Source organism: Cyprinodon tularosa, unplaced genomic scaffold (genome assembly GCF_016077235.1).
Source record: "Cyprinodon tularosa strain WSP-4 unplaced genomic scaffold, ASM1607723v1 ctg359, whole genome shotgun sequence".
Lineage (NCBI taxonomy): Eukaryota > Metazoa > Chordata > Actinopteri > Cyprinodontiformes > Cyprinodontidae > Cyprinodon > Cyprinodon tularosa.
Genome location: NW_024039073.1, coordinates 456,844 through 481,105, shown reverse-complemented (window position 1 = coordinate 481,105; position 24,262 = coordinate 456,844). Strand labels below are relative to the sequence as shown.

Below are 24,262 nucleotides of genomic sequence, written 5' to 3'. Positions count from 1 at the left end.
GAAAAAAATACAGGAAGAAATAAGTATTGTAGTGGTGCTTGGCTTCCTGTGAGAGTGGCAAAGGGATGGTAAGGTGAAGCTGAGTGAAGGGGGTAAGGGTATGTGTGAGGTCAGCATTGGAGTGTGTCACCCTGTCCTTGTACCTCCTCTTCTGACTCTCCTCCTCTTAGTCTTGCCTTCTCGTCTCTCAGCCCGTTTCTGGCTCATTACCCTCTCCTACAGCAGACTTTTCCCTGAGCGGCACTGAATAGAAGTGTCCTCTCTCTGCCTCCTTCTGACAGCCCCAGCCTGAGCACTGCCCTGCCCTCTCTATATTAATCAGCACACATGCACACTCCTTCAAGTTCAGGCACACCCTCTCCCCTGTGACTTTCACTGACGGACAGGCTGCTGGACATCCGTCTCTCCTCCATATCCTCACTTGCAAATGAGACATCCAACCCCATGGAGCAGGCGAGAAACAGGATATTAGAAAAGTTTTATTGAAAAGAAACTTTTCCTAAAACCATCCTGAAAGGAAATATCAGCTGTGCTGCTGCCATCAACACCTTTGTTTATAGATGTTTGAGCTCAGCCTATTTTTCAGTGTAGTCCTGTTTTTCTGACTGTGACTGGCTGGATGTGCTCTCTTTCATCCTCTGACATGGGAGCTGGCTTGGAGCTCGTCTGCCTGACTGTGTGTTTCCTGGATGGGGCCGCCTGTGGAGCAGCTTGAAAAGTTCTTTTGTATCTCTGCTTCTTTCTGTATCTCTGCTTCTGTCTCCTTGAACCCCAGTCGGCCTCGGCAGATGGCCGCTCACACTGAGCCTGGTTCTGCTGGAGGTTTCTTCCTGTTAAAGGGGAGTTTTTCCTCTCCACTGTTGCTACAAGCATGCTTAGTGTGAGGGATTGTCTTCAAGTCAATTAGCTGATGCAATCAACTGGTTTTCCTTACATAGAAAACTGAATAAATTTGACTGTATGATCTGGATGAACTGTAAAGTGCCTTGAGATGACATGTGTGGTAAATTGGCGCTATAAAAATAAACTGAATTGAATTGAGTATTGGGTCTATTTAAAGTGACAAGTGAGAGATGCTAAATACATCTAGTTGTTTGTTGAAATTTTATTAATTACATTTTGATACATAAAAATATAAGAACAAATATTTTGAACAAAAACTGGAGCAATAATTTATTGTTGGTAGAATTATTTTAAAGACAGTTTTGCTACTATAGACCGAAAATGTTTGTTAGATCAAAAATAAAACTACGAGTTGATTCATGTTCATCATCCACATCTGTATCCTATTCAGTTCAGGCCTAAATCTTCTTTTTTTAAGGTGTGTGTTAATAAAACAGATAAGTTACATTTATTTCAAAAACTAAAGTTCAGTGCACAGCTTAATATTAATTTTGGATTTTGTGAATGTAGGATAAAACATTCCCACAATGTACTACACCCTTAAATTGTCATGTTATGTTGCATCTAAGCCTTTTGCTTATAAAACATGGCTTGACTGGAACCTTTTGGAACAACAGTTTCACTCCAATAAGGCAAATGCTCACCGTGGACTGTGAGAAAAAGGATGAAGTCCCGAAACAGATGACATTAGCCTCACACATAGCTTACTGACAGTTTACAACAATGTCGCTAATTTTCCTCCTGCGGTCACGTCCAGAGAGGTCAGCTTTAATCTCATGGATCTTCAATTTTGAATATTATGTGCACCTTTAGTCACAGGAACATAGAGCTGCTTGGAGATGGTCTTATGGTCTTTTTTTTTTTTTTTCTAATCTCCTGAGACAGCTCTTTCCCTTGCTTCCTCTGGTCCTTGTTGAGTGTGATAAACACCATGTCACCAAAAAGTGGAGTCACTACCAGGGCACCTTAACTTGGTGTTCAGTGTCCGGATAATCTCAGGAGCTATGTTGTTGGGATTTAAATGCCTCTGGTAGGATCTCCCAAATAGGCTCTGGGTGATAGAGGTCATACAATGACAATTCAAATAGCCTTAATGAAGACAATGAAATGGGGATATCTGATGTCGCCCAGTGTGGCGGAGAAGGCACCTCACCCTGTATGGGGTTAAGGTTCATTGATGAAAGCCTGGTGGTTGAGTTCATTCTCTTGGGACAAAGTCTGAGGCAACCTGATCCACAGATACTTAAACTTGCCCTTGTGGCTTTGAATGTCACTGGTATAGTTCTCCCATAAATAGTGGATAAATGTCAGCCAGAATTATACCAAAAACTTATTGTTTTTTCTTTTGCCACAAGTGACTTCTTTTGATAGATTAGTTGAAATATCTATTGATTTAAAATTGTGGACAAAATTCTCATTTTTGTTTTAATAACTGATTGTTTATATTTAACTGTGCTGTTTTAATCTAAAGTATTTTTGCTAAAATCTTTTGACTATTTAAAAACCTCAGTTGACTACATAAAAATAATAATCCAAGAATAATATCACATTCTTTTAAAAACAAATATATATTTTTAGTACTTTTATAGCTATTAGGTGATATCAACGTTCATATTTATTAACTTGGCAGCACTATTCTTAATTGTTTAATAAGCCAATTACATTTGTTGTACACTTTTGAAATATTGTTTACTTATATATCGATCTATCTATTATCCATATAACTAATAAAGAGATATTTTTCAAAAGACTACTGGGAAGTGTATTAGGTAGTAGCTACATTTAGGGAAAAAACATGGTGATGACCATTTTATTTATTAGTTTTTTTAGTATTCACTGAAAAAAATAAAATAAATATTATATAAATCTTTGACATTGCTTATTTTACTACATTTAATATTTACCAATTTATTATGCTATTTATAGTTATATAAATCTTTAATTTAGGGATAATGTTAGAAATGCAGTTATTCTTTCTAGTAGAATAACATTTTGGGAAGAATTTGGTAAAATGTTGATTAAACAAACTGGTTTAAAGCTTCATTGTTCTCCCAAGGGTTCCTAATGTTAAACACACACAGTGGGCTCATTTTTAGAGATTTCCCCGAGCGTCTGCAACCTCGTCATACCCTCTTTGCCCTCTCTTAAAACCTGCATCCACTGACAGTTTGCCAGGTGTGCCCGTTCCTTGGAGACCTGCCCGGTGTCATCGATCAAAGTGCTCTCACGTAAGCCGGGAAGGCCGGGGACGCCAGCTTGGCCGCGGAATAACTTCAGGAGGGAAAATGAGATCATCCCTGAGGCTGGTATGCGTGACATTAGCTGGCTGCCTTCCCTCTCCTCTCAGCGAAGCTGGAGGCCCCGGCTCTACCTTCACGCGCCGGCTGGGTTTGTGACCTGATGTCCAAGTGACATATTCCCTGGCAGGGAATCGGAATATGAAATGATGGTATTATTCACGTCCTACCTTTGACATTGACTGTTAGCTATGCAGCAGGCAGAGTAGATAAAGCTACAATCTGGCTGAGCTGTCCATTTGAGGTAATGTTTCTCAACATGAGTCAAAGAGCAAGGAAGCCCAGCCACAGCCTGCATGCCTCCTGTGGGGTGTTTCATTCCAAACAATGCCCGTCCACTTTTAACCATCTCAAGTTTTGATGCGGCGCTAATAGCGCAGCCTTCATTATTGTGGCGCTGTCTCCTGGGTGTTCCTTGACTCTTCCTGTGCTGATGAGAGCTGCTGGACACTGGGGAGTCTTTGTCTCTTTTTCTCTGGCAGACTATATAATTTAAACCTGCCCCAGGCATGTAGATATTACTCCCTGGTGAGAGGGGGTGAAAATTAATGGAAATTGTTTTAGAGGAATCATTATTAAAATTCTCCTTTGGATGCCCTTTTGTCATCACGCTGCTGTCACTTCTACTGCACGTGGCTGCTAACATTGCTGCCTGTTTGTAAATCTATTGACAAATATGAATAATCAGACAAATAATTAGAAACTACTCAGCCAGTGAGGCATATTTTGGTAACCTGAAGCATCTCGCAGTGCGTTTTAAAGTATTCATGCTCAAACTTTATAGTTTGATTTTATGTAATTTAATGGGGCTTTATATAATGGTCAGACACAAACTAGTACCAGATTGTGAAGTTGGAGAACATTTCTATATTCTAACATAATCTATAATAATTTTTTTGTAGAACGACCCTTTAAAAATAAATCAAATTTGCACTTGCTTGCTTTATTCCTCTACAAGCTCTGCACACCTAGAAGCTGAAATGTTTGGTAATACTGGTTTGCAAAATCTCCCGAGTTTAGTGAAGTTAGTTAGACAGCTTATGTGACCACCATTTTTTGTTAGGATTCCAGTTTGTGTGGGTTGTTTTTGTGTTTTTCTTCTCTCCACCACCAGATGTTGCTCTGTATTCGTTGGGCCTCCTTGCACACCTGCGGCTCGTTGGTTCTTTACCAGAGGAGTATTTGAGCAGTGGGCTGTCACTACCTCAATGCCAGAGTGTTTGCCAGTATTGGGTACTCTAGCCAAAATTAGATTAACAGAGTCTAACCTTAGGCTTGTCTCTCTGAGTCTAAACTTGCTTTGTCTTTGTTCTTCGGCAGGAAGCCGTCCTGTATCACTGAATAAGCCAACCAAAATCAATGGTTGAATGGAATATTTGTACATATTAATGTGACAGTCGTATGTATTGAGTATCTTTGACACTTGAACCCTGTCCCCGCTATATGGAGATGTTCCATTGTATTGTACATGTCATTTATATCCAATATCAATAAGGTTTCTAGAATTTTCTTCTTTCATTTTCGCAATATAGCAAGATTTAGAAATATCCTGACCAGGGGTGATGCTGACAAACTACTCCATGCATTTATTATTTCAAGGCTGGACTTTTGTAATTCTTTACTATCAGGAAGTCTACAAACTGCAGTTAAAAGCTGATCCAAAATGCAACAGCCAGAGTTCGGATGAAAATTAAAAAGAAAGATCATATCTCTCCTATCCTAGCTTCTCTTCATTGGCCTCCTGTTAAATCCAGAATAGAATTAAAAATACTCCTTTTCACATTTACAACCTTAAATGGTCAAGTCCATCTTATATCAGAGATACGATTGTTCCTTATGTTCCTAAAAGAGCACTTCACTCTCAATAAGCAGGTTTACTAGTGGTTCCTAGAATTTGTAAAAGTAGAATGGGAGGCAGATCTTTTAGTTATCAGGCCTCCTCTCCTGTGGAACCAACTACCGGTTTTAGTCCGTGAGGCAGACACCCTGTCTACTTTTAAAGGTAGGCTTAAAACATTCCGTTTTGATAAAAGCTTATAGAGTGGCTCAGGTTATACTGAGCTATCTCTACAGTTATGCTTCTATAGGCTTAGACTTCTGGAGGACATAGGGACCCCTATTTCATCATTCTGTTTCATCTCTATTTTCCCACTCTGCAGAATCCGTTATTTCAATCTCTAATGTTATGCTCTCTCTGCTTTTTCCCATAATAGCTTCATCTGGTCAGTTCCTGTTTGGCTGTGACTTTATCCTGAAGAGAAATATCAGCTGTCCTGCTGCCATCAACACCTTTGTTTATAGATGTTGGAGATTGGCCTGTTTTTCCGTGTAGTTCTCTTTCTCTGACTGTGACTGGCTGGATGTGCTCTCTTCATCCTCTGACAAAAGAGCTGCCTCGAAGCTTGTCTGCTGTTAAATCCAAAATAGAATTTAAAATCCTGTCTGGCTGTGTGTTTCCTGGACGGGGCCGCCTTTTGACAGCCCCAGGCCCCCTGGACGGGGCTGCCTTTTGTATCTCTGCTTCTGTCCCCTAGAACCCCAGCCGGCCTCAGCAGATGGCCACTCACACTGAGCCTGGTTCTGCTGGAAGTTTCTTCCTGTTAAAAGGATGTTTTGCCTCTCCACTATCGCTACAAGCATGCTTAGTGTGAGGGATTGGCTTCAAACTAAATGAGTCAATGCAATCAACTGGTTGCAACGTCCTCAACACATTTAATAGTTTAGCTTTAAGCAGGACTTCTAATGACCTTTGACCATTGCCATTCTTTCTATTTTTCTATAACGTCCATGTTTGTGGCATGCTTTTCACCAGGGTTCTGGAATTATTTTTACATTACATTACAAGTGAACTATATTTACAAATTTGGACACTGGTGAATTTGTTTAATTGCATCAGAGTAAATGAGGCTTGATGCTTTCATAATTTTTCTCACTCCAACACCTTGTTTGTCAGTTGCATAAATAAGGTAAAATGCATTAAAGTTTGTTATAGTATTCATAAAAAATGAAAAGGATACTTTTGCAAGTCACTACACTTATTATCCTGGTTATCAGTTTTGCTTCCAAGTGATAATTTTTCAGAGGACTGGCTAAAAACTTGAGTGAGAGGGTATTGAAGTTTTTCCTCTTCAATGTGTTCTTGCTGAAGAAGTAGTGCAGTGTGACGCAGCAGAACATCACATCCCTTTACACTTACGACTCAATTTCACACCCTCTGTTGGATTAAGAGGACTCTTTGCTCTGGGCCCGCACAGGCGGAAAAAAGAGGGGGTAAATATCACCCTTGTTCCCGGTGCCGGAAAATCCGCCATTTAAACGAGAAGTAATATAACTGACATTTTCCAGTTCATTATGCAGCCCCTGACCTTCACGATGTAGGACTCAGATACTTCCAGGGTAAAAAGGCGAGGCCTGGTTTTCTCTAATGGGAGATGTTTGACCTTGTCAGGAGCTAAAGGGGAAGGTCAGGGATGAAGGAGTGGGTTATAGTCCTTAGAGAAACAGTTCTCAGGGCAGCAACACCTGCAACAAAAATCACTAGAAGCTATGGAAATCAACAGGGGCTTTACTACACATCTTAAAGCCATTTCTAAAATAATTGTGTATCTTAGAATTTACCTTGATTTTAAATGTAAACTCCGGATCTATAGAGTGTAATCTATACTTGCTGAATGTGTATTACGACGTCTGGTCTCCAGATTTCTGTTTATCTCGGTTTGTGGCCAAACTGTAGAAGCTTATCACAGATGGATTCAACTAATCTTCAACTGGCTCTGAGCCTCATGTACAACTGTACTTTAAGGACTCCTCGGGATTCCAGATAAATCCAACCACACTCTCTCACCAATCACAATAGAAAGCAATCATATCTGCAGTCGTTGGTGGATTAGGCTGTTTTGAATGTGACTCTTAATCTCCCCCATTTGTCTGAACTACAATGATGTATGCTGGGCGTCTGGCGGAGATAATCTCATTACCAAGTTGCCTTTTGTTTTCTGCAGCCTTTGCCTTTATTCTTTATTAAACATTTTTTGTTGCATTAAACATACTAATTTGTAGCTGGGCATAATTAGGGTCTTGTTTGAAAAAAAAAAAACTCTGCTGTTTGGAGGAAGATTAGGAATTTCATCTGCCGGATTATTCAGAGTGCAGTGAATGACTTTCTTTTTCCCATTATGTTTAAAGCTCTTCAGTCTATTATTGTTACAGGGAACAAAAACGCATCCTCCACATGTGGCTCCACTGTGTTATGACCAAAAGGTCTCAGGTAGCATCTATAGATTTCCTATGTTCTAATGTTCACACTTTGAATGAAGGAAGCTGGGTATCTGGGTGGTTAGAAACAGCTCTCTATTCACTGTCAAACTGTCAAAATATTCTTTATTGTAATCATCAGAATGTGAACAGCAGCAGACGTAGCTCTGGACACCAGAAGCAGATAAAAACCCAGCAACTCACACAGGAATCCTCATTGATCATTGGTGGCTTTTCATGAGCCTCAGATGGGGAGAGATCAGAGCCTAAATCTTAGTAAGAAATGATATCTCACATTGTGAAATGATTCCCAGATCTGCTAAAAAATGTCAAAGAAAGTGCAAAGAGAATATTCAGGTGTCAGTATTTCTGCTTGCTTTACCTCAGGGTCTAATAAGTGATCACACAGGAAAAGGAGGGAGAAGCTCTGCCCCATTATGGGGAGCAACTTTTGATTTTGTGTCAAAACATATTTAAAATTTGAACAGTGCCGTCATTTCTGTGGTGTGCTGCTCTCTCCTTGGGGCTTGTCACAGGAGGCGTCAAGGCAATACACGAGACTCCTTTCATTTTTCTGTCTGACATGTTAAGTGTGATGGTACAAAGAGGTTCCATTTTAATTGTTTGGACAGATCACTCAAGAGAAAAAGGCTCTTTGATTTAGGGTGTTGACAGAATAGGCACAAAGTTGCTGTGTTGCTTTGGTGTCTATCTTGCCATTACTGCCACTGCATTTCATTTATCAGGATATGTTGTTTACCTTAGACTGAGTTTAAGATAAAAGCTGAACTTTCTTTAAAAAAAATTTGATTAGATATTAGATTAAACAATTAAATATTGTTTGGGGATTTATGTTACAAAAACAAGATTTGGATAGATGGTTTTGGGATTGTCAATAAAAACAAATTAAATCAAATCTCAGCTTCACTATAATACCAAAGACATAAACTTGATTGACTTGCCTTTCCTTATATGCAGGGCTTATTATGATGCTGTACTTTTTGCTGCTGGATTAGCTTAATCTCAGCTGAGAAAGCTTTCTCCAAGGTTTGATCCATGCTTTTCTTTTTTTTCTAGTTTTATTGGTATTTTCTGGATATATTGAGAAATTGAGTTCTCTTCACACCTGCTCCCAATCAGCTCATTAGTCCTGTCTTTGTTCAGTCTCACTTAAATACTCTCCCTGTCCAGTTCCTCAGTTCTCTTTCCTCATCTTTCCTTGGCTCCATGTGCATTTTTTCCCTAATGTCTCCATGGTTCTGGATTGTTTGCGTTTTTGTGTTAGATTTTTGGATTCCTGCCCGTGTTACATTTTGAGAACTCCATTAAAACTAAAAGAACTCACCTCTGCCTCAATGCCTCTGAATTTGGGTTCTCAAAACCTCAATCAAACCCTGACAATCTTGAGCTGGAATCTCTTTGGGAAAAACTTTCCTTGTCAAATTGTTGTATTTAGTATTTTCTTAGTTTTCTATCATCATGAAATGTTTCATATGTTTCTCCGACCCCAAAACTGTACAAATAAATCAGATCTGACTGAAGGCTTTTGGATATCAGTGTCTTCCCTAAGCTTAGCAACAAATAAGGCATTGATCAGTCTGCTTTATGTTCCTTATCTGTATTCAACATAAGAAATGGCCACTTGATCTGCGACATGCAGTCACTTTATGAAAGAGGAGTATACTCTACTGAATCTAGCCTGCAATGAGATATCACCTGTTGATGGCTCATAATGTAATAGAACATTCTTTTTGAATGGGCAGGAACCATAATGTCATACACTCCATTAATATTCTCTGGCTGTGTCCACATCTCAGCTCTCCGCTCGGTGGGAATGATTAGGGTGACGGACGATGAGGCGATGACACAAGAAAACAACTTCTCCCATCTCCCCTCTTTGCTTCGCCACCCCTACCTGCTCTCTCCCTTTTTTCTATACCCACCCTCAGCCCTTCAACACAACAGCCACAAATTACCCACTTTACTCTCAATATTATCAGGGCTGATCGGTGGCGTCCATAATTAGAGTCTTAGTGTCATCTTGCCTCCATTAGGCTAACAATAGAGCCTTGGAACAAGGCCACTTTGGGCAAATAACATGTTGAGACCACTTGACTTTTGTGGAGAGATAGTGAAAAGCAACTGAGGCCATTACTGATCCAAACAGCCTTGATTGGTTCTGTGGCAGTTGTGAATTTGAAAGACTCCAAAATAGGTCTTCCTGCAGGATCACAGTTTGAATAGACAAAAATACATATACTGAAATGGTAAAAGCATTTTTCCTTTTGCGTCCATATTCCTTTGACAAAGACACAAATACAAATATGATCAGAGTGTATGCTGCAGTCTAGTGGAGCATGTATTTCAATCAGAGAGCATTTGATAGCCTGCTGACTTTCCTCACAGGCTGTGTAGAGAGAGAGAAAGAGAGGGGGGTGCATTTTGTATCCTGAGCTCCGACCCCGTTTGATCTTCATCATTGCCCCTCTAAGACATCATTGTGTAACACTGTAAAAGCGGACTGTTTCATGGAGCGAAGGAAATATCAAAGAAGTTATACATAAATATTAGATAAGATCAAAACAGCCTGCTGCTCTCAGACTTTGTGCTCCTGGGTCAAACCATCCGAATTTCTTCCGTTTCTCTCCTGCCACTCAACCTGAGTGCTGACTTAACCCACAATGAATCTTTCAAAGACCTGAACTGAGTCCTGTACAAATTAAGCCACTATTATTGCACAAATTCACTGTTTTGTTTCATTCTGATCAACACTGTTTATTATTCATAACTCTCTTGTTTTGATTGCCGTCCCTAACGCAACGGTGCGCCAAACCTGAGGAGATTTAATAGGCAACGTTCTCCGAACGTTCTCCGAACTTTCTTTCTCCTCTGCTCCCAAGCTGACACAAATTGGTGAAATATCACTTTGATCACGGCTCCTGAGCAACAAACAAAACACAAACCTAATTAGCCTAATTTAAAATCATTCCAAATGCCTGTTTGTTATGAAATCAGTTTTTCTTCCAACCCTTGTTAAAGCTAAAACTTATTTGGATGAGCATCAGTGTTTTTTCCTCTGCAGATTATCCAATAAGTTTGTTTTGTGTGTTTCTGTTGGATAATGTCATACAAATAAAAAAGGGGTTGTCTGACCTTAGACCAGAGGTACCCAAACGATGGATTTCTAAACAGAAAACAGATTTATTATGATTAAAATACAATATCTGGGTATCTTTGTCATTTATTGTCATAAAGTCTGACAACAGTAAATGATTTTTCAAGAGCTTACTGTTTCGAGAGCCTTCAAGTTTCCTGCTTATTCAGGTATGAGTCTATGAGGGTGTAATGATGGATAACCCATAAAAATACATTATAAGTTATAGTTGAAAACTCTAAGCAGATGTCTACAAAAAGAGAAAAAATATAAATCTTCTCTAAGGTCTTCAATGTGCTTTGCACCTCAGTTCTCTCAAGGCTGAGCTTTATGTCATTATTTTTCCTTACCTGAACTTTCCATCACTACGCTCAATATGCTTAGATGCAGATATCCACGAACAGCTTCTTTTGCAGTTTTCCTTATGGTTAAATTAGTCTATATCTGAGATTTTAACTTTGTTTCTGTCTCATTTTAAGTCAAGATAAAATATGTTTGAATTTAATAACAAAAAAATTAATTAGCTCTCACATTCCAGCTTATTGAGACACACCTTTTGCTATTTAACCATACTTACAAAGTTTGATATCAGACAAAGTTAGAGAGAGGAGGGAGAATACACAATGCTCTGATTAGGCTGTTATTTTTCATGGGGACAGCACCTCTAACTTGGCTCCGTGTAAAAAAATTAAGTAAGGTTGCAAAAACATGCAATAGGTCTTTTGAATCACTGCTACATAATTTGGGCCCTATGTTTCCAATCTTGGTCCTACCACACCAAAGCAACCCATCACCATATTTGATATTCAGTATGATCTTTTTTTATTTAGCACTGTCAGTCACATGCTAGATGTGACTGAAAATAAAGTTTTAGAGAAGTTTCAAAAGTGTCTTGTCATTCATTAAGGATTTCCCTAATTATCAACAGGACATTTTGGCAAGCCTGTTAAGCCTTTTGGTCAGCAGGGCTTATTTGCCTTGAAACTCTACCATTGAGAACAATAGCTGTATGTATAACATCCATTTTATTGCTGATTATTTTATTCAGTAGCAGCCATTCAAAATGTCTCCACTTTCCTTGATGGGCCCTTGGCTGGTTCCCTACAATTGCTTTTAAAACATCAGTATTTGTAGAAAAAAATTCTTTCTGTCATGACTTGTGGACATTAAGATATAAAGAGAAGTGCCATCACCTGGTCAGACCCTGTAATTCAGTGAAAGGTTGGAGTCAGAGTAAAATGATACAGTATGCAAGAGGGGATCACTCCAGTGGCTGGTAGTTGGAGGGGATTTTGCTGGGAGATGCAGGAAGTGGGTTGTCATTCGGCTGGCTTTTGACTAGGAACAGCCATTTTGAATGGCTGCTAGTGTATAATGAACTCTAAACTAGCAAGTTATATCTGGTTTAGGCATACTGAATTCTACTATGATATGCTGAGAGTATATCTTTATGGTAGACTGGCCTCTCTTGAAAGTTTCTCACTTCTACCTTCTCATTTCTAAAGGCTCCAGAATGTCTCAGTTTTTTTTTTTTTTTTTTTTTTCTGTGTTTGAAGTACCCTTATTCAGGGGCATCATGTGTTACTTTTTGCATTATGTTTCATATTTTCAAATTAAAGTTCAGAAATTTCTTAGCTGATTTGAAGTAACTCAACCAAAAATGTGTTAACATTCAATATACAATTAAACATAAGTGTATTATTGAAATGTTTTCTTTTGTAAAAGAGTTTTCCATTCTGATATTAAGTTGCTTTTCATTTACATTTGTAAGCAAGCCTAAAAGTGTATCAGGATCCCTCTTTGCTAGTGGGTAGTGGGTAGCATTACTGCCTTCCAGCAAGAAGGTTCTGGGTTCGATACCCGGCCCGGGGTCTTTCTGCATGCAGTTTGCATGTTCTCCCTGAGCATGTGTGGGTTCTCTCTGGATACTCCAGCTTCCTCCCACAGTCTGAAAACATGCTCTTTAGGTTAATTGGCTTCACTAAATTCACCTTAGGTGAGTGGGAGTGGTTGTTTGTCCTGTTTCTCTCTGTGTTGCCCTGCAATGAACTGGTGACCTGTCTCTCAGGAGATAGGCATCAGCAACCCCAGCTGGGATTAAGCGTCAGGGAAAATGGATGGATCCCCTCTGCTTTGGTTGTTGTCCTATTAGATCATCTACCAACTTATGAACATGATAAGTCCACTGTAAATTAAGTTAAAGTATTTTTTTTACTTCTGCTCTCATGCTGTAAAAGTTGATGGCTTACGTCAGGGACTGTTTGCCAGTGGGGGAAATTTTCCAAACACAGCAATGCACCAAAGCTATACAGCATTTGAAGACCTAATTTACTCCAAGCAGCACGATTCTACCTCGCAATGCTAGCGGATTAGCTCTCGTTGCCTCGCTAACATATGCAATGACTGCCGGCGAGCTCTTCCCCATTAGGTTGGCACATCAAAGGCGGTGGGAGAAGTTCTTCACAGGCAGTTAAAAGTGGGCTCAGTGTGGATCTTGTAAATACCGTCTTTGAGTCAGTGCCTCTCGGGGGACACTTCACACACTCCTTCAGTCAGGGGGAGAAAAGAGGGAGAGGGTAGCAGTGACAGGCATCAGGGGGAGGAGGGATGCAGGGTTGAGGGGTTTCTGAGAGCCCAGTCCCCTGTCACTATCAGGAAAGGATCTGTAGATTAAAAAAAGCCCTCTACTCTTCTCCCCCCCCGTTTCTCACTCTCATCCTCTTCCTCCTCTTCACACTTCACATGATAGCTGACAGTGAAAGTGGAGCAGGACTGTTTTCCGATTTTCTTTTGAGTCATGTTTTTCATAACACATAAATAGAGCATGTGGTGTCCTGGGAATTCTGTGATTCTGTGTTTTGGTATATAGGCGGACACAATAGCATCCACTCTTCTGAAGTGTTGTTGAAAACATTTTATCCATCATGGCCGTCTGTAGAGCTCTGCTGAGGCCCCGGACTCCTCAAGGAGCGGCAGAGAAATAAGAGATGTGTTTTGCTAGCAGGCATGCTCACACACATCCACACACAAATAAAAACACGAAAGCTACCCGAGACCATTGTTGCCTGCTTGTGTAGAATGATCAATGCAAATGCTGTTATTTACCCAAGCCTGAAATGAAAAGACTATGGATCAATTTGATGCACTTTCACATGGTATGCTTACAAAAACTGGCCACGTTTTGTCTCAGCTACACCCCTTTCCTCTACCATGCAGCCATAACCTTCATCTTGAATACCCCCCCTCCACTTCCTGCACCCTCCAAGATTACTAACGCAAAGTAAACTCCTATATTGTCTCTCATGCACACATTCATCTGTGCATTCTCTATTTTCTTGCAAACACGCCCACTCTTTGACATTAGGGCTGCATATATCTAAGCTGAGCATGTGTGCATCCGGGCTTGTTTGTGTATATGTGTGTGCGTTTTGGGTTGACCCACTTACTGTGCTTGGCCAAGCTTGTGCTGCTGCTACTGTCTGCTGTGCTGCAAAGGGGGAGATCCCTATAGACTCCCCCAGAACAGGCTCCAGCTCTGCTCCTGACAGACACTCACCGTGGCATGTTATCCCCTTGCGGATTGCAGACCTCTGCCTCTCTGTCAGTGTGTATGTGTGTGCATCACAGATACTCTCCGATGCAGATGAGCAAGACCAATCCTCATAGAAATGTAAGTGCAAGCAGCACATACAGCAACAGCATCCTCAGCACGCCCCCCCCCCCCTCCCAACGCGCACACACACACACACACACACACACACATTTCCAAAACACATACCACCTCAAATCTGTATATTTTTAATTCCATCCACTCTCCTCAGGCTCCTCCTCCACTCTTCTCTGTGTTTGTCTGGAGTTATTGTTTCAATCTTGCTGCATCAGGGGGCCCCTGAAGGTTATAAATTAAACATAAATGCAAATGCGCTGAGCCATTGCCCTCCTCCACCTCCCTCCTTCCCAAACATACGCATACCCCCCCAACACACACACACACACACATCCTCTGCTTTCAAACAGATCAGTGTGTCTGTATATTAATAGGAGAACAGTGGGCTTTTTTAATGAGTGAGAAAGGAGAAATTAGAGCTGCAAAGCCACAGCGCGGCACACCCAGCGCTGCAACCGAGGCAACGGCTTGAAAAGCTGGGCGCCATCATAGAATATGCTAATACCCCAGGTCCCGTTACTGTCAGCGCTAGCGTAGCTTTAGCAAATCAGGCCAAGGCTTTGATCTAGGGAACTGATGAGAACCAGATATTTCATGTTTACATTATTAAGAGTGCAGCTATGATGTGAATTTGACTTAAATGTCTACATTCAGCTTGAAACCAACTCAATTAGTCTTTTAGTGATGCACAATTTTTCTTTTCCATCACTTGTCTGATTTCTGCTTCATACTCTCATGTAGATAGACTGCTGTGACACCCATGGTGTACCCTGTAGTTAAACAACCATCTGGTCGGTTTATGGTATAGGATTAACACCATAGAGTCAGTAGTTGGACCATAAGAGGGTCATTTCCTTTATTCTCTGCCATATGGCCTCATAAAGGAGTAGTGAACGGTTTTCTGGATTGTCATTGTCAGTTTTATTTGTCTCATGAGTCAGTTCTTCTTAAAAAAAGGAGGAATAAAGTTTTTATGTTCTGCAATGATATGCATTTGATATTTATATTTTTTGCAGTGAGAATAAAATTAAAGCATGCTTTCCTGTCTGTTGAAATAATAAGGCTGAGCTTAAAAACATCAGTTCACCCTGACATAATAAGATTTTTTTTTATCAAACAGTTATGAATTCTGCACGATGCTCCATTTAATCCAATTTAATCTTATGATTTTAAAGAAACTCTAATAAATTTCAACAAAAGAACATTGCTCTTTGCTTTTTTATATAAAGAACCAAAGTTACATTAAACATTAGCTTAATTCATCATTTCATGACATGTCTGTTATGTCATCATTTTTTTACGATTCAACTGATTTATTTGATTAAAATATGATAAAAATCCATTTCAATTCTTATCATTTTATCTTCCCTATATCTTGATATAAATGGCTTTGAGAGGTGATTTCTATCTTGCATTACTTTTTTATCTTAACATTTTTTGTTTGGCCTGATTGGTTTTAATTGGTGGTTTTTATTTATATTATGTTAAAAGGGAGTTTTTCCACTCCACTGTTGCTACAAGCATGCTTAGTGTGAGAGATTGCCTCCAAGTTAATCAATCAATGCAATCGACTGGTATTCCTTAGATAGAAAACTTTAAATTAATTTGAACTTTATTATGTGGTTAAATTGTAAAGTGCTGTGGGATGACATGTGTTGTGAATTGGTGCTATATAAATAAACTGAATTAAATTTAATTGAGTTTACTATATGAACATAAATATATTTCTGTTGTATTTTTAAGATATGATTTCTACTCATTCATCATTTTTTAACAACAGTGAAACTAAATGTTGATCTATTCAATGTTTATTGCACAACAAAAATATTATTAATAATAATAACATTGATGATAATAATAATAATAAGAAAAAGGTATGGTACCTTTCAATTGATAAGTTACAGTGTCTGATTCAAAATACGGCCTGGCAAAAAATAAAAGGAATTAAATTCAGGGCAAAAAAAGCAAATAAAAAGAAAAATTAAAATAAAAGGCAATGTTTTAATATATGAAATTACCACAGCTAATAACTAAGTGTGAGTGTATAGATAAATCTAACTTATGAAAATTAGTAAAAGAATATCCACACATGTAGCTTATTTTACAAGCACAGCTCCCATTGTTTTCCATGAAATCTGTACATTTGCTTAGAACACCAGCAAAGTTAGAAAAGTAGGATCAAGGAATTATACAACAGGAGAGATGGGAAACCCAACACTCAGATCTGCCCTTTATGTTCAGTTTTTGAACCCTTTTGGTTGTAACTACATAGTTTCTCCAGCAGGGGTCTTCCCATTGTCATGGACGTGGTCTCTTGTAAATCATCCTGGACAACACTGAACTCACAAAAGGGAAGTAAATTGTGACATGAAGCTAAAATGATTTCATAATGTCCACCTCAACCCATAATAATCATACATGTCAATAGTGGCTATCCGTTTTACCTCTACTACCCACAGAACGATCTCCACTCATTTCTTACAGCCACAGTCACTAATCATAATTATCATGGCTCTCTTCTAACCCCTTAAAAAAGCCCCCCATCCCACCCCCACCACCTCAATCCCTTCTTTCATCTGCAGCTCCCTCTGTTGATCAAATGCATCTGATCTCATTAAAGCAGACCCTCTGCTCATTCAAGTCCCGACAGACACTCTGGCTTCTTTACTAAGCACTATTTTACATTCATGTTTGAAATACCATTGATGGGATAGAATATCATGTAGACTTTGGTTTTGTGTGGTCTAACACAGCAGCCTGCGGTTATTTTTTCCTCTATTAGATGTTCAGAGAAGCCACTCTTTGAAAAAAGTCAAAATCTTATCAGAGGAAATGCAGTCATCTATTTATATAAGACTCAACATAGGGAATAAAATATTCTAATTGCAATTCTGTGTTTACATTTGGTTGTATAGTGACAAGGTGATTTCCAATTTTGGGGGGGATTAGCAATGGATAACCAAGACAGAATTTCAGATTTGCATTAACCTGTCAGAGGGGAAGAATAAAAATGCAAGAAAAATGATGAATGCATCTCGTGGATTTCCAAAAAAAGTTAAAAAATTTATGTTTTGAGGCACAGAGCAGGAATTGGGCACAAGTCTACTGTTTTTAAAGGTAAAGTCCAGGCAGCAAGGAATATTCAATGGATCATTATCTACACCTGAAACAAATACGTTTGTGGCGATTTAATGAATTTAGCGTTAATCAGTGAAAAAATTAAAACAGTGATTTTTCATCGCAATGACTGAGTCTTGGAGCGGCCATTTTTGTCCAAATATAGTAACACCTCACTCCTGACATCTTCCGGCAGTGACGTCACGGTGCGGTAAGCCTAGTGCCTTTCTCCCCGCTTTATAAGCAAAATCAATGGGAGTTACTAGACACATCTGCAATCAAAAGAAATGTTTAAGATTTAGAGAGGACTTCACCATTGAAATTCACCAGAGCTATAGTTAAACTGACATGGTTGCATGGTTGTTGGATGTTGGAATACATCGGGTAAAAGTGAAAAAAAAAATAGTTATTTCACCTTTGCGATTCATGATCTACAACGGATTGCCAACTTGAAGAGGGAGGATTTCTCTAACATGGATGCCTCCAGTAAAGCACATTCAAATAAAAAAACTATTAATTAAAACACCTGTCATTTATTGAACAGTGTGTAATAATTGTATATTTAAAGTACTTTCAGAAGTTTGAATTCTAAATATGAATGGACTTTTCCTTTAAATCCTGATCTCTTCAGTTAAGTTTGCTTTATCTTTCAAGAGTGTAGTTTTCCCAGTTATTGTGCATTTTCCATCACATGTTTTCCCTCCACCAAACTTCCCATTATTATGCACTACAAACAGCCAGCTTCATTAGAACTAACTTTCCTAACTTAGTGGATGACATTGACCATATGACTAGACACCTGTACAATCCTCCCACTCCATCCACTCAACCCATGCAGCTTTATTTTCTCCAGAACTGCCCACTTTTTTTTAAGTGACCTCATCAATATCAAACGGAACTGCATTTTTATTAATTTGTTGTATAAGAAAATCACACTTTGCATGGTTATATGGAAGCAACTGCAGCATGTTTCAGATTTAAATTATATACATAGCTATTTTTACGTGCTGGGCAGCTGTTGACCATTATATATCTGACTTTTGTCAGCTCTGCGGGGAAAATGCCTTCAACACATCAAACGTGAAATCCAATAAAGAAGCCCACCAGTATTATATTGATTTCAATATATTTGTGAGTGGGTGACTGATATTTACAAGAAGTGCTCCGCAGATAGACAAAAAAAAAGCCCTCTGACTTGATTAAACTTATGCAAACTTGACTTAGAATAGTAGTTCTTCTAAATGCACAACCAGAGGCTGTTTCCCCTCTCTGGCCCTTCATTGGCATCATTGTAAAATAACCTGCCAGGTCCTGTTTATCTATAATCTAAAATAATAGACTGAAATGATTTTCTGGACTTCAAATTGCATTGCGTTTTGCTTGTTTTGGTCACATGACAACCCTACAATTCACATGACAACAAGAATGTGATTGAAACATGTTCTGGATGCAAACTGATTTACAGATGCTATACAGTGTGATTACATTCTTATTCCGATGGCAGCTTGATTGCACACTGCTTGGCTGCATGTCCCCTGATCGGGGCTGCAGAGAAACTGGCTTGAACTGAGGGACAGAGAGGAGAGGGAAAAGCAGATCTGGATAATGGAGTGGTGACGCGCAAAAAAAAAATAATTTCTGTGTTTATTAATGTTTATTTGTGAGGGGTGTGGTTAAAGCAGAGTCGGGTTGTGATTTGGTAACACGACAGTCTTTAAAGTTTTGAAGAAAAAAAAAAATACAGTGCGCCCAAGGGAAGGTGAATGCGTCTCGACCCCATGAGCTCCTAATAAAATGGTTAAAACCTTAAAATTATACTAATAAACTCTCATTATTTCAAATCCCTCTATTTTGTATCTTTAATATTAGCATTATTATAATTTAACTGTTGAAAGAGGTGTGAATATGAAGAATCAGCGTATATGTTGTGCGTAATGGCTCCCTATTCCAGTCCAGGTTTTCCGTAAGAGGAGCGCCGGAGCCCTGGAGGTGGATAAGCTGGTAGAGCCCGCTCTCTTTCATGCCATGCTTGGCCACAAGGCTCCTGGAGACGCTGCTACACATTACAGAGAACCGGGGATGGAGGAGAGGCGGAGAGGGGTGGAAGAAAAAAGTTTCATTTAAAGCTGGGAGAGAAACTTTCAACATGAAGCCGCAACGTTTCACCTTAGAAAAACCTGCGCTATAGGAAAAAAAAGATAGAATTCTCGTGGTTTTGTTTTTTCATCCCTCAGCTTGTGTTTTCCCCTTCCCCCCGTTGTCATTTTCTGCGCGCAAGACTGGTCGGGGCTTGCTGTCACTGTGCGCTGAGATGTTGGAGTGACCATGGCTGCGCAAGTGGCATCGGCTCTGACCAGAACTAATAATAAAAATAAGAAATTATCAGGCGCTTTGGCTCCGGAGCTGAATTCTGGAAAAGCCGGGGGAGGAGGAGGGAACGCGCAGCGGAGCGGACAGATGCTGGCAGCCGGCGATGGAACTCTGAATAATGTAGATCATCACCGCAGAGGCGAGCTCGGCACCATGGTCCATTCAACTTCCTCTCCGGACGGCCACGACAAGGCCGGGATTAACCTCTCGGCGTCCAATTCAAACACTTCTCCAATGGAAACGACTCTGACTGCGAACCACAAACTGAAATGTGCGGGGAGCGCGGATGCGCCTCAGTCTCAGCCGCCGCAGTTCGGCCAGTTTGCGCCACACCAACAGCGACAAAGTAACACTAACAACGGACAGGCCCCCCGCGGGGACAGAAGTGTGGAGCACCAGCAGCACGGTGGGAAGGAGAACCTGTTGGTGGGGCAGGAGGACTCCCAGCAACATCACGGCCCGGGGAAAGGTGAGGGGGACCTCACCTGTAAACCCATGGAGAGGATGGTGGCCTCCAGGTTTGAATCCAACTTGGGGCCCCCTACCAACAACTCTGAGTTTAATAACAGCTATTATCCTTCAAGGCCGTGTTATGACCAACAACAAAGCAGTGGGACGGGGGTTACGCACTCCGTGGAAAACTCCCACGAAGGGGGTTACCACAACAGCCAGTACGGCCAGTATCCTGCGTACCGGGCGGGTTATGGCGGCGGGGCCTACGGGATGATGGGCCCCTCCGGATGCAGGCAGCCAGGCAACATCATGATGGGCAGCAACTCCTCTGCGAGCCACGGCAAGTCCCCTGCCTCAGGTGGGTTTCAGAAGTACCCAGGGCAAGCCCAGCATCAGCAGCAGGGGCCCTCAGGGGCCACGCCGACTCTCAATCAGCTGCTTACGTCCCCAAGCCCAATGATGCGGGGTTACGGAGGTGCTTATCAAGATTTCGGGGCACCGACCCCTCAACAGCAGGCAGGCATGGCGTTGGGGAAGGACGTGACCCCCCACTATGGAACCAGCACTGCGCACTGGGGAGCGCAGCAGCGGAACCACCCGCTCTCCATGAACGCAGGGAGCGGAGGGCATGGCCTCAGCAGAACACAGGTGAGTTCCACAAGTTCAGGTTCCTGCTTGAGCTAAAATCAAAACAACAGAATCAGTTTACTTGAGTTCAGATTAATCTGCATCCTGCAGAACCGCTGGAGTTCGGACTTTTTCATTTTTTTTTTCTTTTTTTTTTTTCTCTACAGCCTAATTAGTCAGTTAGAAAAAGGAAAATATCCTTCGTTTGAATCTTTAATCGGTTTCCGCATAAGCTGTTCTTATGTTATTGCAGTGTTATTGCACAGGCGTAAACTCAGGGAACGTGCTGTCAGACACGTTGCCAAACGCCCCTGCCGAGGACGCGCAGCGCTGAGTGCGTTCATGGAAGAACGCGCAGGATTCTGGAGAAACCCTCCTCAAAACCTTCAAATATATGGTTAAGGGACTTTTTCTTGTTTCGAGAAGTCAAATCAAAACTGGAGGACCTTCTTCCATCTCTCCGTGCGCTCTTCCGCCTTGTGGAGAAGGCGCGCATCCACACTGCGCTTCCTCCCATAGAGTTCTGCTCACAGTTTGGATAGTGTGGATAAATGGCTCTTAGAGCCACAGGCTGCCATTTGATTGGCTTCCTCTGGTCCCTATAGGCAGAATTTATTCAAAAACACAAACAGAAACAGGACCTGTGCGCCTTAATGATGTTGCATTCACGTTTTTCTTTTTCCCCCCCTATATTTTAAAACTGTTTATATTGTATTAGTGATAAATCAGTCACTAAAAATCCCCCCATTCTTGTCTGTAATGAAAATGCCACATTCACTGCCATTGACCTATCATCTGCTTAAGGTCATATGCACCTTCTGCAGTGAGTCTCCATCCATCAGGCTGAATATCTTAGAGAAAATGGGAAATCCTCCCTTCATTTTCCCAAACAACCATATTGATTCACATCCCTGCTCATTCATACACAGATATTTGCAAAGTTTACATCCAGGATGGCCTGATGAGAACAATTAATACTGGTGCACCAAAAAAAATAGGTTTGATTTTTTCGGTGTTGCCACATATATGCTTTAAAACTAAATTAAATAAAAGTCTTAAATAGATTAATGTATTATTTATATGTTTCTGGTATCCATACACCGCTATTTAGATGACATTACATCTTACATTAGCCTTTTTTAATTAAGCATATATAATTTCATAATATTGTTAATTTTCTTTCTAAATATGTGTTCTTACCATAAAATATGATCAGAACCAGTAGTTAACGATTGAATACATAAAAAAATACAGGAGGCATTTCTCAAGCTTCTTCTCCTCAAATGTGTGCATTAAAAGTGTTTTAAAAATCAGAGGCGAAACAGGGCAACGTCCTTCCTAAGAAGAGCCCCACTCTGCAGTTGTTTTTCTTGCAACAAATTATGCGCGCTGCTGGATAGCACATCTGGGCAGCTGGAGGGCAAGGAGTCTGAGCGCAGCTTATTCTGTCTCCCTCCCGTGGAAACAAAAGTAGTTCATTAGCCTACATCGTTTCAATCAAAGGCAATTTGTGTTGGGTGCTGGGAAATTGAGGTGAATGCTTTAAGGGTTGGAGGGTTTGCTGTTATATTGATTGTATCAAATTATACCTAGAAACGGAGCACATTTGAACTCTTTTGCATTATGACTATCAGAAGCTGATTCTGATGTTAAGATGCCTGTTTTAAAGTGCAGGTAATTAAAAGAAAACTACACTACTGTTAGTGCTTCTTTTTTGTCCTCTTAAGGATAGGCGGTTGGTGTTTTTTCCAAACTCCAGTAACATTGCAGGAGCAGTATATCTCTGCTCCTAACACCTCTATGTTTAATTCATGTTGAGAGCTGGAGCACTGTTCTGCTGTACGCTGCTGACAGGGTATGTGTAAAAAAAAAAAAAAAAAAAAAAAAAAAAAGAAGCCGAGATGTGTAGTGCATAATACTGCTTCCAAATTGGCTCACTGATATGACTGCGCTTCACTTCAGAGCAAATTTGGTTGAAGCGAAAAAAGCTCTGTCACCTGTTGACACAGACCCCCACCACCACTCTTGGAATTGTTTTTTAAATTCAATTTCCCTCCCCACTAACTCTCCTCAGGAGCTTGCTGTGAGCAAAACGAGCATCCCTCATTTACACCGCCTCCCTCGCTTCCAATGCACTCACTTCTGTGGCCACTCATCAGAATGAAAACAGAACTGCTACACTTGTCTGTTCAACAGCAGCCCACCTCAGGGACGGATGGCTTATTTGACAGCATGCAATTTGGAAAATAAGTATTAAACATGTTTTCTCAGAAAAACAGTTTCTGATCACACTATTGGCACAAAAACACACAAAATACTGAATAATCGCCTAAGTAGCTCAATCATCTAAATAATTAATTAAAGAATCATTCAAATGATTCTGTCAAAGAGGAATGACAGCATTAATAGGCAATACTTATATTTATTAAAATGTAAATTAGATCAGCCAGTCAAAAGAGAGACTTTTTTAAAGTACAAACGTCAGATTCTTTTAAACTTAAGTATCAGTGTGGTGTTTTTGGCATGTTGTGCAGCATCATTCCTCCTCCAAACATGGTTTATGAAGCGTCATCCTTAATTCTGGTTTCCTCTAACCAGACTAGATTCTTGAAGCTAGTAGCTCGTCTAAATGTCCAGCAGCAATCTGAATAAGCGTCAACATGTTCAGCAGTGGAGTCTGGTGTGGTGAGCTTCCTTACATCTCAGTAGGGTTGAGTTTAGTACCTATCGTTTATTCAGATTCTATACCTTTTAGAAGCTCATTACGTATGCTTAATGGGAGCAGAGCATTCTTCAGATCTTTCTTTTAATGTATTTTTCTCAGAAATCATGCAAGGGGCACTTAGTCGTTATGAAAGGATGTTCTTTCTACTGCTGAATTAAGACCCAAATGCGTCTTCCACCAATGACATCAGTATATTTCGTTACAATAAAGTTGCTAAGGTCTTGACAGAGGTCTTAGGTTTTATCCATCATGACATGTAATCATTTGGTAATAGGAAACCTATTTAAAGGACGTCATTAGCTGATATTAATAGGCACGGATGGGGATTTCTTTCTAAATACGCCTTTTTTTAACCTCCTTCTTCTCATATAAGTAATAATTTGTACATGCATATTTTAAAACAGCCTTGTAGTTAAGCTTTAAATCTGGTTGCTTTAAGTCTCTCTGTCTGTTTTGTTTCTCTTACTTGCAGCATTCACCTCTACAGCAGTGATCCACTCTAACACCATATGTGCAATCTTAATGACTTCTTTCACTCTGCATCATAAACAAAACATTTCTTGTAATAAGGATCCGTCTGCTATAAGCTAATCAGAGCTAGACTCAAAACAGTAAAAGTAATTAGCAGATAATAATGAGAACCTAATGAGAGAGAAATAGTGTTGTTGCTTAGATAATTACAACAGCAACTCTTT

The 24,262-nt window shown here is 40.2% G+C and overlaps 1 protein-coding gene across 1 annotated transcript in view; it reads left to right on the top strand.

Moving 5' to 3' along the window:
* The first annotated feature begins 19,404 nt into the window (after positions 1-19,404).
* Positions 19,405-24,262, top strand: part of LOC119790236 (AT-rich interactive domain-containing protein 1B-like) — a 261,129-nt gene continuing 256,271 nt past the window's right edge. Inside the window, exon 1 of the mRNA XM_038295693.1 lies at positions 19,405-20,863. Coding sequence (XP_038151621.1) covers positions 19,718-20,863 — 1,146 coding nt within the window. The 5' untranslated portion in view covers positions 19,405-19,717. The remainder of the gene's footprint in view (positions 20,864-24,262) is intronic.